Raw genomic sequence first — 20,627 nt, 5'->3', positions numbered from 1 at the left:
TTGAGAATAGGGCTAAAGGGTGAAAGATGCAGTCCGGGATCTTCAGCACTTACAAATTCTTAACATACTGTACAAATTCCTATTCGTAACATATCATACGAATTGCATGACGTAGTACACAATTGTCTACAATTTTCAGGGACCCGTTTTGGTTTGTGAGCACTACTTTCAAAACTACTGGCTGAAATGATACAAAAGCTCTGGAGCATCACTTTAATTGGTATCGCCCTGAATAGTAAGCCGCCTTCTGAAAAGACACTACATCCTCCCTATTAAAACAACTCCCTTAAGAGAGGCTTCCTCATTGTTGGATTAAAACAAGATATAACTTGCTAATGACATATTTCACATTTAAGATGCTTGTCTTCTCTTTTGTTGTTGCCAATTAATGATGAACTATCTCCAGAGACCATTCAGCGATAAAAAATGTTTTCTCTTCCTGAAGAAAAGTTGATACCTGACCTTGTGATAATCAATTCCCATCTACTGCATGTGGTGAATCTAACATTTGAGATTTAAATCCAATTGAATTCTCTCAGTTGGCACAGAAATTATATACATTATTTATTATATACATTATTAAAAAAAAAGCAATATAGATAGCTTTTTTAATTTAACTAGGCAAGTCAGTGAAGAACAAATTCTTATTTACAATGACGGAATACCGGGGAACCGTGGGTTAACTGCCTTGTTCAGGGGCAGAACGACAGATTTTTATCTTGTCAGCTCGGGGATTCGATCCAGCAACCTTTCGGTTATTGGCCCAACGCTCTAACCACTAGGCTACCTGGCATGACCAACTTGCTAAATTAGCAAGCTTCATATCCTGCTGTATTATGGCATCTTCAAAAACACTGTACAGTGTGTTTTGGCAATATACATAACACCCTAGTACAAGCCCAGTAAACCTGGCTACTGTGAAAACCTTAGAGACTTGGGGTGACATAAATAACTGTATAAAAGCTTGTGATGATTCATTCTCTGTAAGTTAGAATAAAGTCAGCTGAACCATGTTGGTCACTGGTTTTACCTCAAAGGGTAAAATCAGGGTTTACTTGAACCTGCTAAAGAACACTAGCCGCAGTTGATAAGGCTGTGTGTGACTGTGTCAGTGGAGTTCTCTCGTTTGGGCAAAAGCCCGTCCTCCGTCCTCTCTCCTCCGTGACTCGGAAACCGATAAGTGGTTGAGGTGTGCGTAAATTTGTTAGTAGACAAACAGAAGACGGTCCTACCCTCCTTGATAGCCTCCTTTTATCGATAAAATGTTTTGCACAACTAACTAAATTTGTTTTTAGCACTTCACACATTTATTTTGGGATCCACCCCTGTAAAAGTAATTTCATACGAGTGCATTTGTCCACTTTCCCTCTGCTCACCAACTCTCCTTGATTAACTTTTACCTTTTCAAAAGGAGGTGAGAGGACGGAGGAGGTGAGAGGGGACGGAGGAGTGAGGGCACAGGAGGTGAGAGAGGGCACAGGAGGTGAGAGAGGGCACAGGAGGTGAGAGAGGGCACAGGAGGTGAGAGGGCGTGGGTGGAGGTGAGAGAGGACGGAGGAGAGAGGGCGCAGGAGGTGAGCGAGGACGGAGGAGAGAGGGCGCAGGAGGAGAGAGAAGACGAAGGAGAGAGGGCGCAGGAGGTGAGAGAGGACGGAGGAGAGAGGGTGCAGGAGGTGAGCAAATCTAATTGATTTAAGGCCTGTGTGTTGACGTGGAAATTGCAAGATTATATTATAATGCTTGTATTGTATTATAATGGTTGTTTTATTCGACAGAATAGAGTATTCTGTTAACTATTGTGTGTGTGTTTTACTGAGGATGGGCATCTATGAGATAACACTGACAGAGGAGATTTACAATGTCTTTGGGTAATAAAGCCTAAAGAGCATTCCAGAGGACATGAGCTAATGGTTCTGTTCTATACCGTACCAGGGAGAGATGGTTCCAGTTTGGAGTAGGAGGACCAGACACTGGTCTGTTCTATACCGTACCAGGGAGAGATGGTTCCAGTTTGGAGTAGGAGGACCAGACACTGGTCTGTTCTATACCGTACCAGGGAGAGATGGTTCCAGTTTGGAGTAGGAGGACCAGACACTGGTCTGTTCTATACCGTACCAGGGAGAGACGGTTCCAGTTTGGAGTAGGAGGACCAGACACTGGTCTGTTCTATACCGTACCAGGGAGGGACGGTTCCAGTTTGGAGTAGGAGGACCAGACACTGGTCTGTTCTATACCGTACCAGGGAGAGACGGTTCCAGTTTGGAGTAGGAGGACCAGACACTGGTCTGTTCTATACCGTACCAGGGAGGGACGGTTCCAGTTTGGAGTAGGAGGACCAGACACTGGTCTGTTCTATACCGTACTAGGGAGAGACGGTTCCAGTTTGGAGTAGGAGGACCAGACACTGGTCTGTTCTATACCGTACCAGGGAGGGACGGTTCCAGTTGAGTAGGAGGACCAGACACTGGTCTGTTCTATACCGTACCAGGGAGGGACGGTTCCAGTTGAGTAGGAGGACCAGACACTGGTCTGTTCTATACCGTACCAGGGAGGGACGGTTCCAGTTTGGAGTAGGAGGACCAGACACTGGTCTGTTCTATACCGTACCAGGGAGGGACGGTTCCAGTTTGGAGTAGGAGGACCAGACACTGGTCTGTTCTATACCGTACCAGGGAGGGACGGTTCCAGTTTGGAGTAGGAGGACCAGACACTGGTCTGTTCTATACCGTACCAGGGAGAGACGGTTCCAGTTTGGAGTAGGAGGACCAGACACTGGTCTGTTCTATACCGTACCAGGGAGGGACGGTTCCAGTTGAGTAGGAGGACCAGACACTGGTCTGTTCTATACCGTACCAGGGAGGGACGGTTCCAGTTGAGTAGGAGGACCAGACACTGGTCTGTTCTATACCGTACCAGGGAGGGACGGTTCCAGTTTGGAGTAGGAGGACCAGACACTGGTCTATACAATGAAAACTGTTGACACAGCAGTTGCTGTCTACTATGTTTTATAGATATCTTTCATACAAATCTTAACCTTGTGACCATTCTATGTATCTGTTGTTCGTCATGTAGGTTGAGAGGGGTGTATCTTGGCTATAAAAGATCTTTGTACTTTTGTGTTGTCACTTTCAATGGTTCATTAGAAATGGTGCATCATTGAAAGTCAGTGCTAATGCAAAGCTCTTATTATTAAAGATGTAGTTTAAGTATAACTCTGACTGGTGTGTGAAGTTTGTAACTCTCCTCATTTGGTAATGCAGAAATTAGCCACCACAGTGTATTACCTCTTCCAGGCGGCGACGCTGTTCTTTCTGCTCCTCGATGCGTTTCTGTCGGTCGTGCAGCAGCTGTCTCTTGTGTTCCTCTGGGTCTCGGCGCTGGGCGGCCAGCTGGGCCTGCTGTCTCTTCAGAGCCTCCGATCGCTCCTTGTTCTCCTGCTGCAGACGCAGGAAGTCCCGCCTCAACGTCGACTCACCAGGCACATTCAGGATGGAGGTACTAGAGGATGGAGAGAGAGAGTTGGAAGTGTTAGAGAGGACGACGCAGAGAGACAGAGACATATAGCAGGATGAGGTGATGGAAAGATCGTAGTAGAGAAGCAGGAGATTGTGTCATTCATCTCAGGGCACTGTGGTCTTATATTACTGCGGTATTGCTTGGGGTAGTGTTGTGTTACCTGGACTCTCCGTCTTCCCCACGGTTCTCATCCTCCTCATCACTGCCACTGTACTCATATTCTGTCTCCTCTGAAACAAAGACAGTAAGAGAGAGAACAGAATTGAGAACGCATAGCATCTACAGTGCATTCGGAAAGTATTCAGACCCCTTGACTTTTTCCACATTGTTACGTTACAGCCTTATTCTAAAATGGATTAAATCATTTTTTTCACCTCATCAATCTACACACAATACCCCATAATTACAAAGCAAAAACTGGTTTTTAGAAATGTTTGCAAATTATATATATTTTTTAAATAATACCCGAAATAACACATTTACATAAGTATTCAGACCCTTTACTCAGTACGTTGTTGAAGCACCTTTGGCAACGATTACAGCATTGCGTCTTCTTGGGTATGACGCTACAAGCTTGGCACACCTGTATTTGGGGAGTTTCTCACATTCTTCTCTGCAGAGCATCTCAAGCTTTGTCAGGTTGGATGGGGAGCGTCGCTGCATAGCTATTTTCAGGTCTCCCCAGAGCTGTTCGATCAGGTTCAATCCAGGCTCTGGTTGGGCCACTCAAGGACATTCAGAGACTGGTCCCGAAGCCACTCCTGCATTGTCTTGGCTGTGTGCTTAGGGTCATTGTCCTGTTGGAAGGTGAACCTTCGACCCAGTCTGAGATCCTGAGTACTCTGGAGCAGGTTTTCATCAAGGATCTCTCTGTACTTTGCTCCGTTCATCTTTCCCTTAATCCTGACTATTCTCCCAGTCCCTGCCGTTGAAAAACATCCCCACAGTATAATGCTGCCCCCACCATGCTTCACCGTAGAGATGGTGCCAGGTTTCCTCCAGATGTGACACTTCGCTTTCAGGCCAAAGAGTTCAATCTTGGTTTCATCAGTCCAGAGTATCTTGTTTCACATGGTCTGAGAGTCCTTTAGGTGCCTTTTGGCAAACTCCAAGCAGGCTGTCATGTGCCTTTTACTGAGAAGTGGCTTCCATCTGGCCTAGGAAGAGTCTTGTTGGTTCCAAACTTCTTCCATTTAAGAATGATGGAGGCCACTGTGTTCTTGAAGGACTTTCAATGCTGCAGAAATGTTTTGATACCATTCCCCAGATCTGTGCGTCGACATAATCCTATCTCTGAGCTCTACGGACAATTCCTTTGACCTCATGGCTTGGTTTATGCTCTGACATGCACTGTCAACTGTGGGACCTTATATAGACAGTTGTGCGCCTTTCCAAATCATGTCCAATCAATTGAATTTACCACAGGTGGATTCCAATCAAGTTGTATAAACATCTCAAGGATGATCAATGGAAACAGGATGCACCTGAGCTCAATTGCGAGTCTCATAACAAAGGGTCTGAATAGTTAGGTAAATAATGTATTATATAGTTTTTTCCTTGTCATTATGGGGTATTGCTTGTAGATTGATGAGTGAAAAAAAAATCCATTTTAGAATAAAGCTGTAACGTAACAAAATGTGGAAAAAGTGAAGGGGTCTGAATATTTTGCCGAATGCACTGTAGTACTGCAAACATGCGTACTTATAATGACCATAATACATCCCACCCTCCATACCATAATACATCCCACTCTCACCCTCCATACCATAATACACCCCACCCTCACCCTCAATACCATAATACACCCCACCCTCACCCTCCATACCATAATACACCCCACCCTCACCCTCCATACCATAATACATCCCACCCTCACCCTCCATACCATAATACACCCCACCCCACCCCACCCTCCATACCATAATACACCCCACCCTCACCCTCCATACCATAATACACCCCACCCTCACCCTCCATAGCATAATACATCCCACTCTCACCCTCCATACCATAATACACCCCACCCCACCCTCACCCTCCATACCATAATACACCCCACCCTCACCCTCCATACCATAATACACCCCACCCTCACCCTCCATACCATAATACACCCCACCCTCACCCTCCATAATACACCCCACCCTCCATACCATAATACACCTAACCCACACCCTCCATACCATAATGCACCTTACCCTCCATACCATAATACACCTAACCCCCACCCTCCATACCATAATGCACCTAACCCCCACCCTCCATACCATAATGCACCTTACCCTCCATACCATAATACACCTAACCCCCACCCTCCATACCATAATACACCTAACCCCCACCCTCCATACCATAATACACCCCACCCTCACCCTCCATACCATAATACACCTTACCCTCCATACCATAATACACCTAATCCCCACCCTCCATACCATAATACACCTAACCCTCCATACCATAATACACTCCACCCTCCATACCATAATACACCTACCCTCCATACCATAATACACCTAACCCCCACCCTCCATACCATAATACACCTAATCCACACCCTCCATACCATAATACACCTAACCCCCACCCGCCATACCATAATACACCCAACCCCCACCCGCCATACCATAATACACCTAACCCCCACCCTCCATACCATAATACACCTAACCCCCACCCTCCATACCATAATACACCTAACCCCCACCCTCCATACCATAATACACCTAACCCCCACCCTCCATACCATAATACACCTAACCCCCACCCTCCATACCATAATACACCTAACCCCCACCCTCCATACCATAATACATCTAATCCACACCCTCCATACCATAATACACCTTACCCTCCATACCATAATACACCTAACCCCCACCCTCCATACCATAATACACCTTACCCTCCATACCATAATACACCTAACCCCCACCCTCCATACCATAATACACCTAACCCCCATCCTCCATACCATAATACACCTAACCCTCCATACCATAATACACCTAACCCTCCATACCATAATACACCTAACCCCCACCCTCCATAGCATAATACACCTAACCCCCACCCTCCAGACCATAATACACCTAACCCTCCATACCATAATACACCTAACCCTCCATACCATAATACACCTAACCCTCCATACCATAATACACCCCACCCTCCATACCATAATACACCTAACCCCCACCCTTCATACCATAATACACCTAACCCTCACCCTCCATACCATAATACACCTAACCCTCACCCTCCATACCATAATACACCTAACCCTCACCCTCCATACCATAATACACCTAACCCCCACCCTCCATACCATAATACACCTAACCCCCACCCTCCATACCATAATACACCTAACCCCCACCCTCCATACCATAATACACCCCACCCCAGTCTCCAACAACCATTATATGGAAAACACAAAATAGCTCAACCCAAATTACAGAGGCCTCAGTCAGGCTCAGGCCGGCCCTTCCCTCTCTCACCCTTCTCTCCCCTCTTCTTGCGTGTGCGGTCGATGTGGTCTTTGAGCTGGATGCGGACTTGGCGCTCTGTGGGCTGGTCCCGGATGAACGAGTGCTTCAGGAGCTGCTCTGTGGACGGACGGCTGGTGTACGTCTTCACCAGGCAGCCCTCAATAAAATCTATAAACTTCTTAGACCTGAAGGGGGGGGGTAATGAGTGTCAGAGGAGGGTGAGGCAGAGGAGCGTGTTGAGTAACAGCTGTTTGGTGGACAGAGATGGGACAGCTGGTGTGAGTGGGACTTTTAGGAGGCCTGGTATCTCCTGTAGGTCACATGTAATTGGGAATGTAGGTCACATGTAATTGGGAATGAAAACTATCCCAAGATGAGTGTTCACAAAAAGAGAAGAAGAACAGGAAAGGTCTGTGTGCGTGGGAGAGTGAAATAGAGACAGAAAGACAGTCGGTGTCCATACAATTAAAGTGGCAATGTACAACAGTGCTCCTTAGGTACATCTTTCACTGCTATTTTCATGGGAACGCAAGGCTTTTATCATTGGGCTTTGTTCAGAAACGTTTGGTGATCAACTAGGAATGCCTCGGTTATCGACTGGTTGGTGACTACTGGACTAATAGAGCTCCCCAGTTTGTAGTCCTAAAAAACGGAAATGAGTTCAGCCATTGCTATGGGGGAATTAATGGGGAAAGAATTGTTGTTTTTTGGATAAACACCGAAAATAAGGCCTGTGGTAAACACAGGCTTAGAAGAGTTCTATGAGATCCTTTTGTGAATGAATTTTGAAGCATGCATGTAATCAAAATAAGCACCTAAAGTCTTCAGAATTCATGAAGGTCATGTTAACTGACTGATTAGGCAGAGGAACAGAGCGCAAGCTGTTTTTGCTACTTTCTCAAACCATCAATAGTAGCATCATACAGCCCATATATGTGTTGATTTCTAAGGCATTCTAAGGTTTGTATCATTCACAACTAAAGTTGCCAAATAACTCTAAATCTAGAATATAGGACTTGTTTCAAATTATCACTTTTACGTTCAACATAGCCACTTCATAATAGCATAATTAATAATAATAATAATAATAGCGCACTTGCTATGTAATGGTAAAAATATCCTTTCTACTTTATTCAGCTAAGTTCAATTATATTCTTCGTACTATAAAATAAAATAATGGCACTGGACATAAGAATATCTTGTCAGCTAAATGAACAGCCTAAAGCAAGAGCATAGCCAAATAACATAGTCCTACAGTAGGCCAACTCATATTCTGTTCTTCTGAAATACATTTTCTTCATATCATGTTTCTTTAGACCTGAATAACATAAATCATGGATTTATTGTGGTGGTGTATATTAAATTGATATATTATACTACGTTTTAATGTAGATGTTCCAAAGGCGCGTATCAGCGGCGTGTATGTGTTGAGGCCTGGAGATACTAAACGTGTTTATGTTAATTAAACGGTAAATTACCGTGAGACTGGCAGTCTTTTGCATGACAATAACGAACTGAGGAAATGTCATGACCGCCACAGCCCTAATCTTGACTTAGTGATAACATTTCTGACATGCCACTGAACTTCCAGTGGTAAGTACAGTGTATGAAAGGAATCCATGGCCAGCTGGTGTTGGATGTAAATAGTTCCGTGAAGCGCAGCAGGGCTAGGGTAAGGAAGTAATCTTATCACTGCAGAGGAAGGGATGGAGGGCAGTGAGGGGAGCCAAGACAAAATGTCCTAAAATAAAACTGAAGTTTCAGAAAAAATAACAGCAGAATCTAAACAGCACACTCACCACTTCTTGGACTTGAGTTTAGGAGGAGGGTTTCTCGGGATGAGGAACAGAGCTCTCATAGGGTGCATATCACACAGAGCTGGAGGTGGAGAGAGAGGGGGGAGAGCGAGAGGTATGGGGGAAAGGTATTATACCCACCAAGCATTTAAATTAAAACAGAATTTAAATACCAGTAGTATATTACTATACAGTATAAATACCAGTAGTATATTACTATACAGTATAAATACGTAGTATATTACTATACAGTATAAATACTAGTAGTATATTACTATACAGTATACACTTGTAATGGATCACATAATTCTATGCAGAGAATTGTGACACTAATAGCCTAGCTACTCCCAGTCAATATCTGTGGTCTTCCTAATCCCAATCCTTATCCTTTCTTTGTTCCCGCACACCTATTGGCCCATTGTCTTGTTTGAGCAACACTGTTACTCCTCGTCTTCCCAGCGTAGCTAGCAAAACCTGTCTGGTTAGGTTATCAGCTCAACAATAAGATGCATTCTAGAATGCATACACTGGCGCTACTTCTGATACTGCCCAAGGCATTCAGTGGGTTTCATTTCAGAACTTTGTGACTACACAATGATTACATGACCAGTTTAAGTTGGCCATTCCTTACTCTCCACATGTATTAGGTTTGTGCTGTATATGTTCTGTATGTGCATCTGTGGGAACTTAAACGTGATACCTGTACAGACAGATGGGCACGTTTCACCTGTTTTGCACATCTAGTCAACACAACAGAATGTATGTCAGTTTGTACAAATGAGTGAAACTAGTCTGCTCATGTCAGACCACAGGGTGGTTTGGTAAGGTTTTGAAAAACAACAGCAATGCTAGCTAACAATTAGCCAGTAGTATCCCACCGTAACCAGTAGAAACTAACACTGTATTAGTGAGAATGTAAGTCCATGTTGCATAATTAATGACTGCACACCACACCAATTTGTTTTCCCATCTCAAGAGGTTAAATAAACTAAATTACTATAGTAAGTGCCTATTAAGTGCTAAGTAAAGTAACGGGGTTGGCGATTTCATTTTAAGGATCGGACCCTTTTTTTACATTTCTGCCTAAAACGACATACACAAATCTAACTGCCTGTAGCAAGGATATGCATATTCTTGATACCATTTGAAAGGAAACACTTTGAAGTTTGTGTAAATGTGAAATGAATGTAGAAGAATAACACATTAGATCATTTCTAGCCTGGTAAAAGATAATACAAACAAAAGAAATATGCCATAAATCCCCTTGAGACAGGGGGAATGGAAGCTTGTATGCTACAGCGAGGGAAAATTGAATGCAAGCTTCATGAATGAAATTAAAACATTTCTAGCCTGTCTATCGATGTATAACAGGGTTGACTTGTTATGCTTGACACGCTCAGTTTTCCACCACAAAACAACAGAACTTGGCCAAAAAGAGTAGAGCCAGCTCACCTGCTTTTACCATAAGATGTTAAAATGTCTGTTTGGAAATGTTTTGTTTTTTTAAGGAATAGTTTCGCCATATTAAAATGCATTCAGTTCACCTAACAGGGTTGACCTTTAAAATGAGGGTACAGTTTTTTTATTTTACCTTAAAAGGAACCAATAATAACACTAAATAAATAATAATTGCCAGAAATGACCTTGTCAATGCAACATCATAACTAGGGCTTTATAATGATGATGAAATGTAAGTGGGTTCAAATCTTCCTTGAAGTCAAAAAGGGTGCACAGAGGGTTATGTCAAAATGCTTCATTTTAGCAAGTCTTCATTCATATAAAAAAAATGATTTATTGAATTTTTCATGTGGTCTATATTAGAGGGCTCTTCATTTAATATCACAGGCTTTTAAAATTAAATATTTGTGCACACTCTCTTAAAATATCAAAAGGGACACAAAAAGCCACTAATTTCATTGAACGACCCATGGGCTATGTCTTGCATACTAGGTGGGTACAGCAACAGCACCAGGCTTCCGAGAGGGACTCCTCCAGTTAGGCACCCCCCCCTTCAAAGCTGCCTACAGTGGGAGCAGTGTGCGGTGATACAGTGCTTTTAGAAAGTATTCATACCCCTTGAATTATTCCACATTTTGTTGTGTTACAGCCTGAATTCAAAAATGTATTATACTGAACAAATTAGTTTACATCCCGGATAGTGAGCATTTCTCCTTTGCCAAGATAATCCATCCACCTGACAGGTGTGGCATATCAAGCTCATTAAACAGCACGATCATTACACAGGTGCACCTTGTGCTGAGGACAATAAAAGGCCACTCTAAAATGTGCAGTTTTGTCACGCAACCCAATGCCACAGATGTCTCAAGTTGAGGGAGCATGCAATTGGCATGCTGACTGCAGGAATGACCACCAGAGCTGTTGCCAGAAAATGTAATGTTAATTTCTCTACCATAAGCCGCCTCCAACGTTGTTTTAGAGATTTTGGTATTACGTCCAACCGGCATCACAACCGTAGACTACATGTACCACATCAGGCTTCTTCACCTGCGGGATCGTCTGAGACCAGCCACCCAGACAGCTGATGTAAATGACAAGTATTCATGTCTGTAATAAAGCCATTTTGTGGGGAAAAACTAATTCTGATTAACTGGGCCTTGCTCCCCAGTGGGTGGGCCAGTCTCCCAAGTGGGTGGGCCTAGCTTGGTGAAATGCTGTAGAGACAGTTGTCCTTCTGGCAGGTTCTCCCATCTCAGCCCAAAAACTCTGTAGTTCTGTCAGAGTGGTTATTGAGTTCTTGGTCACCCCCCTGACAAAGTTCCTTCTTGTCCAGATGCTCAGTGTTGGTAGTACCATATCTTTTCCATTTCCCAATGATGGAGACCACTGTGCTCTTGGACATTTTCGGCACTCTAGAAATTGTTTTATACCCTTCCCCAGATATGTCTCATCACAATTCTCTCTGAGATCTACAGACAGTTTCTTGAACTTGGTATATGGTATAGTCTCTGCTCTGACATGCGCTGTCAACTATAGGACCTTATATAGACCGGTGTGTTTCTCTGTAAATCATGTCCAAACAATTGAATTGGCCACAGGTGGATGAAGTTGTAGTGACATCTCAAGGAAGATAAAAGGAAATTGGATACACCGGGAGCTCAGTTTGGAGAGTCATAGCAAAGGGGTGTGAATACTTATGTAAATTAGATATCTGCATTTCATTTCAATAAATTAGCTAAAATTTCCAAAAACATATTTTCACTGTCATTAAGGGGTATTGTGTGTAGATGGGCGGGAACATAAATATATTTTATACATTTTGAATTCAGTCTGTAACACAAAATGTGGAATAAGTCAAGGGGTATGAATACTTTCTGAAGGCCCTGTATGTGCTTGTAGTTGTGCTTGCGGTTTGATATAGAGTAGGCGATCTAGCACCACAGATCATTAGCCCCCACACCTCGTATCTTACATGAGCAGCACAATGGTGAATGAACCACCTCTGAAACACAGGGCTTGATTTACGGGCCAGTAATGAGACAGGAGGAAGATTATTCAATCTCTCCACTGCAGGTTTATGTTATGCGGAATGTGTTCTTGAGAGCTGGAGATAAAGCGGTTTCGTGGCTGTGTGTGTGTTTGTAGATGAATAGGGTAATAAAGTGGAGTCAGATGTGTGTGTGGGTTCACTGTACTGTACTTACGAGGAGCTCCCTCTGCCGTCTCTATGGCTGTGATCCCCAGGGACCAGATATCACTCTGTGGACACACCAGTGAGAATTAGTAGCCACTCTCAAACACAAACATAGACACACGTTAGGATGGAAAGGGGTCATTACCCTGTAGTCATAGGTGGAGTCAGGGTTCTCGTCACAGGCGATGACCTCAGGGGCCATCCAATAAGGCGTACCGATGAAGGTGTTCCTGCGCCCCACAGTCCTGTCCAGCTGAGCACTCACCCCAAAGTCCACTGGCCACAGTCGAGAAGACAGAAGTCAGTATTAGAATATTAGCAGCTATTCTCTTTTTTGACTTCCGCTTCAAGTCTTGATTTAGTTAAGTTGTAGATAAAGAAATAATACAAATACATAGTGTGCCTGAGGGTGAGTCAATGTTGAGACTGAGGAAAGCTGCTGTAAACACACACTGGAGGGTAACTTACAGGTACAAAGAGCAGAGGGGGTATACCCCCTGCAAGCTAGATCTACTCAGGGTTTTCTAAAGCTAGCCAGCTTCAGTTAGCTGCCCATTCCAGCTCAGGCTTCATCCGTACTATAATGGTGGATATTGCTTGACCACCTGCTGCGAATTCTAGCAGGCTTGTAACTGCACGTGCATGTTGCACATGGCTAGTTGAATGCCAAACTCTTCATTGAGTCAGTGCCACAATTAAATTTAAAGAAAATGTATCTTGCAAATTCAGCAGGCTATCGTGTGAAATAGACTTTTAGAAATTGTATCCTTATTTTATTACTTTGGTGTGTTTTGATGTGGTTATCAATATAAGAGCACCTTTTTCCCCACTCCTATTGAGAAAATAATTGTATTAAGTCAAACAAAAGTTTCTGTGCGTGACGTGCATTTGTCATTACTAAAATGTGCAATGTGATAGAAAAACACCTACACACAAAAACATTTATTTAATCAGTTGTGTTCCTCAAATCAAATTTATAAAAATTAAATCAAATTGTATTTGTTACATGCTTCGTAAACAACCAATCTAGACTAACAGTGAAATAATTACTTACGGGCCCTTCCCAACAATGCAGAGAGAAAAAGAGAAATAATAGAAAAATAATAACACAAGGAATAAATACACAGGGTACCAGTACCGAGTCAATGTGCAGGGGTACAAAGTTATTGAGGTAGACATGAACATATAGATAAACAGTAACAGCTTTTGGATGAGTCAAAAGAGTGCAAAAAATGGTCAATGCAGATCGTGCGAGTAGCTATTGGTTAAGTATATACCTAACTATTTAGCAGTCTTATGGCTTGGGGGTAGAAGCTGTTCAGGTGAACTGGATAATGACGTAATCTTTGAGAGAGGGAGGGAATCTGATTTCATTTGTCCTCAACTCGCCGCTCAGACACTACATTCAGTATAAATGTAGTTAGCCTGCCGCGGGCAAGATTACATCTGAAGGATTCGTTGCCAAAGAAATGTACCTGGCTAAAAGGTGAGCCAATTTTGTGGTCCCGGTTATCCCGAGTTGAACTCAGAGTTGACCAAAGTTACCTCATTAACTCCTCAAACTAGATTGATAGAATAGAGCTCAGGATTACATATTCATCACAACAAGCCCACACACGGCACATATAAACCTATGTAGATAACACACAACAAGCAGCAGAGCAAACACATGAACAGTATAGCATCCATCCTCTCACCGAGTTTGACCTCTGCGTTCTCCGTCAGCAGCACGTTCTGGCCCTTGATGTCTCTGTGGATGACCTTGTGTTGGTGGAGGTGCGAGAGGCCCTGGGTATCAAAGAGAGGTCAGAGTTCAGTCAGGGGTTCGACTCCCTCTGGAGGGAGTCTGTAATTGTGCTTTTCCACTGTAGGGATTTACGCTAGTGCTTGGCCTAAAGACTCAGACTGTTGTATAATGGTTCTACGGTTGGGTGCAGTGTGGTTTCTCACCCTGAGGATTTCTCTGCAGATGTAAGCGATCCAGTCCTCCTTCAGAGAGTTACCTTTGGTGTTCTTCACTAAGTCTGTCACGGAGCCCGCCCCACAGAACTCCATCACCAGCTACACAGACAGGACGGAACTTAGCACACATAAACACACACAGACACACTGCAATATTCACTGTAATAAATAATGCTGCCTGCAGTAATCCTAATATTATTTATGTGCATTAAGCCATTCATGGATATCAGAGACAGCACATTAAATAATGAAGCTCTCCCTCAGATTATACCACCAGACAGGGACAACAGCCATCACACTGACCCAGAGATGGTCATCATGTCCAGGTGGGCTCTTCTTGACGAAAGCTCCGTAGTAGGTGGCAATATTGCGGTGATGGCTGTACTTCTTCAGCATGTTGATCTCAGCCTTGATCTCTTCCTCTTCTTCCTCTGTCACGTCCATTACCTTGATGGCAGCCAGCTGGCCCGTCTTAACGTGACGCCCCTGAATAAAGGCAGAGTAGACTTGATCATCTTAACTCAGGGGTTCTTAAAGTGGTGTCTGCGCAGGTCCGAGGCCAGACCACAAAAGATAAATATATATATTATTTATTTATTTTTCATTGCTTTTTTTTAATGAATATTACTAACAGATTAAACAAATTTTGGCCAAGGTATCCATGGAATAAGTTTATACGCTGTAATACAATATAATAATATTAAAGGTACTATTTGTCATATTTTTGCATGGTAATTTCAGAAAATGTCTTCAATATATCTACAGTAATAGTGGAATGATAGTGTTTCACAGATTTGTTTCCACAAAAAAAATTCTTGGGCACAGACAAAATGGTGCAGCCTTCTTATTGGTCAACAAAAGATGGGCCGTCTCGTTGTCAAATTGACTGGGGGCTAGCAAACACACACCAATAAGAAGGCTGCATCATTAGAATGCAATTTTGTGTGTACCCAATAGAATTTTAGGGGGGGAAATATTGTGAAACACCATCATTCCACTATTACTGTAGGTATATTAAGGACATTTTCTGAAATTACAATGCAAAAATATGACATATAGCTCCTTTAATCAAAAATGTATGCTCTTAACCCTGGGCAATGGGCCTGGGAGGCTCATAGGGATATTGGTATTCACAGTACTCCACCAATTATACATTTTTTTACTTAATACTTATTGTATTCCCCTTAAAATCTTTTTTTTTTAACATGTAATTAACTGCAATTCAAGCTTCAAAACTGCCTCCTTTTTTCTCTCTGCCTCAAAATGTATCGAATTGCAGGATTTTAACCAGAAAGCTGCAACAAAAACTCTGCCCCATGACAAAAAGTGTAGAATTGCAGGAAATTAGCTTGAAAACGGCAAAATACTATTTTCGAAAATGTTGCTAAAAAAAGTTCCTTCCAAGGGCCCGAGACTTGGTACGTCTGGTCATGCCCTGCCAAAGTCATAGTAGAACTTCTTGTATGCTATTTTTATCTCACTCGAGTTGTGTTATGATTATGAGGGGGTCAATGATTAATTTGCTATCACAAAAGGGGTTCCAGGCCCCAAAAAGTTTGAGAACCCCTGTCTTAACTGGTCAATCAAAACAAGAAACTGAAGGCTAGTAGAGCAGATGTCAGCTCTAAAAATACATCCTAACTTTGAGCAAAAATTCTCTAATAGTTAAAGGAACTCTGCCCTGGTTTAATCTGTTTTGAGAGTGATTATGCTGTGTGTTTCACCACATCATTTTCTCTTCATCTCTACTTTTTAGTTCTCTCCATCTTCTCATTACTACTACCAGTCTTCTCGGCTCCTCAGACTGACAGCCTCAGCGTGATCCAGCACAGCTGCATTAATCTGGCCTAATCTCAGACTTACTACCACAACGAGGGTTTGATAAGGGGAGACACTCAGTCTCAATATAAGCTTAAATCGACTCGGTGGTTCAGTGTCTCTCACCTACGCTGGATCGATGATCCAAGCCCCATCCATACGTCTTGTCTTACCTTGTACACCTGTCCATAGGTCCCATTGCCAACCACCTCCACCAGCTCAAAGATCCCTGCTGGGTCCTGGAAGAAAGATGGACAGATTCATTAAGATTGTCAGACAGAGACACACCAGACAACCAGGCCAGACGGACTGGGAGACAAGATGCCGAGGCAGACATGGTGAGCACATGGAGGGCCTTCAGAAAGTATTGATACACCTCTACTTTTTCAAAATGTTGTTGTGTTACAGCCTGAATTTAAAATGAATTCAACTGCGATTTATCACTGGCCCAAGCACACACACAGTCAAAGTGGAATATTGTTTTTGTGATTTTAACAAATTAAGAAAAAATGAAAAGCTGAAATGTCTTGAGTCAATAAGTATTCAACCTATGTTATGACAAACCTAAATAAGCTCAGGAGTAAAAATGTCCTTAACAAGTCACATAATAAGTTGCATGGACTCACTGTGTGCAATAATAGTGTTAACATGTTCATCTCTGTACCCCACACATACAGATAATTGTAAGGTCCCTCAGTCGAGCAGTGAATTTCAAATACAGATTCAACCCCAAAGACCTGTAAGGTTTTCCAATGCCTCACAAAGAAGGGCACCTATTAGTAGATGGCTAAAAACTTTTTTAAAAAGCAGACATTGAATATCCTTTTGAATATGGTAAAGTTATTAATTACACTTTGGATGACGTATCAATACAGCCAGTCATTACAAAGATACATCCTTCCTAACTCCGTTGCCGGAGAGGAAGGAAAGCACTCAGGGATTTCATTGGAAGGCCAATGGTGACTTTAAAACAGTTCCAACTGAGGATTGATCAACAACATTGTAGTTAATCCAAAATACTAACCTAGTTGACAGAGTGAAAGGGAAGCCTGTACATAATAAAAAGATTCCAAAACATGCATCCTGTTTGCAACAAGGCACAAAGTAATACTGCAAAAAACATGTCAAAGCAATTAACTTTTTGTCCTGATTACAAAGTTTTATGTTTGTGGCAAATCCAATACAACACAGTTTTGATGTAAATCTATGGCAAGATTTGAAAATGGTTGTCTAGAAATGATCAACAACCAATTTGACAGAGCTTGAATACATTTTTTATAATAAAAATGGCCAAATGTTGCACAATCCAGGTGTGAAAAGCTCTTAAGAGACTTACCCAGAAAGACTCACAGCTGCAATCGCTGCCAAAGGTGCTTCTACAAAGTATTGACTCAGGGGTGTGAATATTTACGTAAATTAGATATTTTTGCATTAACATTTTCAATAGATGTGTAAAAATATCTAAAAACATTTTCATTTTGTCATTATAGGGTACTGAGTGTAGAATTTTTTTTTTTTTATAAAATAGATTCCGGCTGTAATAGAATAAAATGTGGAATAAGTAAAGGTGTATCAAATCAAATCACATTTTATTGGTCACATACACATGGTTCGCAGATGTTATTGCGAGTGTAGCGAAATGCTTGTGCATCTAGTTCCAACAGTGCAGCAATATCTAACAAGTAATATCTAACAATTCTACAAATACATAATACACACAAATCTAAGTAAAGGATTTGAATATTATATAAATATATGGATGAGCAATGACAGATCGGCATAGGCAAGATGCAATAGATGGTATAAAGTACAGTAAACACATATGAGATGAGTAATGCAAGATATGTAAACATTACTAAAGTGACTAGTGATCCATTTATTAAAGTGGCCAATGATTTTAAGTCTGTATGTGTTAGTGATGGCTGTTTAACAGTCTGATGGCCTTGAGATACAAGCTGTTTTTCAGTCTCTCGGTCCCAGCTTTGATGTACCTGTACTGACCTCGCCTTCTGGATGGTAGTGGGGTGAACAGGCAGTGGCTCGGGTGGTTGTTGTCATTGATTATCTTTTTGGCCTTCCTGTGACATCGGGTGCTGTAGGTGTCCTGGAGGGCAGGTAGTTTGCCCCCAGTGATGCGTTGTGCAGACCGCACTACCCTCTGGAGAGCCTCGCGGTTACAGCCCGACAGGATGCTCTCAATTGTGCATCTGTAAAGGTTTGTGAGGGTTTTAGGTGACAAGACATATTTCTTTAGCCTCATGAGGGAAGAGGCGCTGTTGTGCCTTCTTCACCATATGGTCTCTGTGTGTGGCCATTTCAGTTTGTCCGTGATGTGTACGCAGAGGAAGTCAAAACTTTCCACCTTCTCCACTGCTGTCCCGTCGATATGGATAGGGGGGGTGCTCCCTCTGCTGTTTCCTGAAGTCCACAATCATCTCCTTTGTTTTGGTGACATTGAGTGAGAGGTTGTTTTTCTGACACCACACTGAGTGCCCTCACCTCCTCCCTGTAGGCTGTCTCGTCGTTGTTGGTAATCAAGCCTACAACTGTTGTGTCGTCTGCAAACTTGATGATTGAGTTGGAGGCATGCATGGCCACACAGTCATGGGTGAACAGGGAGTACAGGAGGGAGCTGAGCACACACCCTTGTGGGGCCCCTGTGTTGAGGATCAGCGAAGTGGAGATGTTTCCTACCTTCACCACCTGGGGGCGGCCCGTCAGGAAGTCCAGGACCTAATTGCACAGTGTGGGGTTGAGCCCAGGGCCTCTAGCTTAATGATGAGCTTGGAGGGTACTATGATGTTGAATGCTGAGCTATAGTCAATGAACAGCATTCTTACATAGGTATTCCTCTTGTCCAGATGGGATAGGGCAGTGTGCAGTGTGATGGCGATTACATCGTCTGTGGATCTATTGGGGCGGTAAGCAAATTGAAGTGGGTCTATGGTGACAGGTAAGGTGGAGGTGATATGATCCTTGACTAGCTTCTCAAAGCACTTCATGATGACATGAGTGAGTGCCACGGGGTATGAATACGTTTTGAAGGCACAGAGAGATAGAGATGTTTTAGACATCATCCATCCACCACGTGCGTTATAGGGAAGGGAGTAATTGACTTTTCTATTTTTTTCCCCCACCATAAGATAAAAACCACAGGTGACGTTCATAATAGCTACTTCAAACGAAATATTAACATCAGTCATCGCTTTTTTCCCCGGATAGGAAAAGAAAGAAGAGACACCCAGTTCCACAGTGTGATTCAATATGGCCTGTAGGATCTTTGGGTGGTGGGCCTGCTGCTGGTTTAGGTTGGAAATGTACAGCGTGACCATCCTGCTTTCATATTGTTTCAATAATGGGTCTGTCAATTCCTGACTTTTTCCAGTGTTTGTCTTTAACAGGGAGAAATCATACAAGGAGAGGTGAGAGAGAGGTGTACAAGAGAATGAGGCGTACATGCATAGATGTAAGCATTAGGGGTTTGAGAGAAAAATATGGAATAAACAGGGGGAATGACAAACGGTCCAATTAGTGCATCTATGCTGTGTGTAAGAGGAGCACTAGGAGCAGGAGAAACAGCAGCAACAGACTGACAAAAGGGTTGGAGTAAAAGCTCTTGAGTACAAGTGTTCAAAACAGGGGAAATGAATGAAATGACAGGGAACGATGGAATAGAGGAGGCTAATGCAATCATCCAGAGGGAGGAGAGAGAGATGGCAGCATCGCCCACGTCCAACGCAGAGTGAGAAGAGAGGGAAGAAATAAAGAGATTGAGGGGGAGGGTGGAGCTGTATTAAAGCTAAGGAGTGCGGAGGGCTGTACCAGCAACAAACTGTCAACACTGATCACAGACAGAGCATGAGAGCAACACACTGTGGACCAACTGGTAACTTCACTTCCGTCAACTTAACGGGTGCAGAAGTGCAAACTCCATCCATTGACAATGCTGTTGGATCTTTGTGTGTGTCAGAAGACTCCCCTAATGTCTGTGTACTTACCTAGAGAAAACCAGCTGACAATTTGAATATTCCTCTCTCCCTGGACAAGTAAGCCTATCACAATCACAAATAATTAGGCCTTTAGACTCACACTACCATCAAAAACGTCCAATAATGAAAAACAACAACGGTGTCTGTAAGGGGGCGGTCGGTCAACAAATAGCCTAGAACAGATGTGGGAGTTGAAGGTAAGCGTTGATTCAATGTGTGTTGACACTTGTCAGACCACCTGACATTTTCTGATGTGGGGTCTCATGAAGAATTTAGCCTATTCAAACAACTACACCACTATAATCTGAGTCTTCTACATAAAGAGAAGTCACAGTCATGCACTATTACTAGCCTACTGTAGGTTCAACTTGTAAGCTATGTGTGTGTGTGTGTGTGTGTGTGT

General features: G+C 42.9%; 1 protein-coding gene across 7 annotated transcripts in view; it reads right to left on the bottom strand.

The window, feature by feature from the left end:
* mink1 (misshapen-like kinase 1) overlaps positions 1-20,627 on the bottom strand; it is a 59,606-nt gene that overhangs the window by 22,046 nt on the left and 16,933 nt on the right. For all 7 annotated transcript variants that reach the window (XM_014197479.2, XM_014197480.2, XM_014197475.2 and 4 more), the window contains exons 2-11: positions 16,409-16,474; positions 14,721-14,903; positions 14,406-14,516; positions 14,153-14,243; positions 12,601-12,731; positions 12,466-12,520; positions 8,807-8,885; positions 7,017-7,192; positions 3,677-3,746; positions 3,285-3,498 (exon numbers count right to left, since the gene is read on the bottom strand). In XM_014197479.2, coding sequence (XP_014052954.1) covers positions 3,285-3,498; positions 3,677-3,746; positions 7,017-7,192; positions 8,807-8,885; positions 12,466-12,520; positions 12,601-12,731; positions 14,153-14,243; positions 14,406-14,516; positions 14,721-14,903; positions 16,409-16,474 — 1,176 coding nt within the window. The remainder of the gene's footprint in view (positions 1-3,284; positions 3,499-3,676; positions 3,747-7,016; positions 7,193-8,806; positions 8,886-12,465; positions 12,521-12,600; positions 12,732-14,152; positions 14,244-14,405; positions 14,517-14,720; positions 14,904-16,408; positions 16,475-20,627) is intronic.

The sequence above is a fragment of the Salmo salar genome, chromosome ssa04, assembly GCF_905237065.1.
Source record: "Salmo salar chromosome ssa04, Ssal_v3.1, whole genome shotgun sequence".
Taxonomy (NCBI): Eukaryota; Metazoa; Chordata; class Actinopteri; order Salmoniformes; family Salmonidae; genus Salmo; species Salmo salar.
Note: the sequence above shows the minus strand (reverse complement) of the source record. Positions and strands in the feature narration are given on the sequence as shown.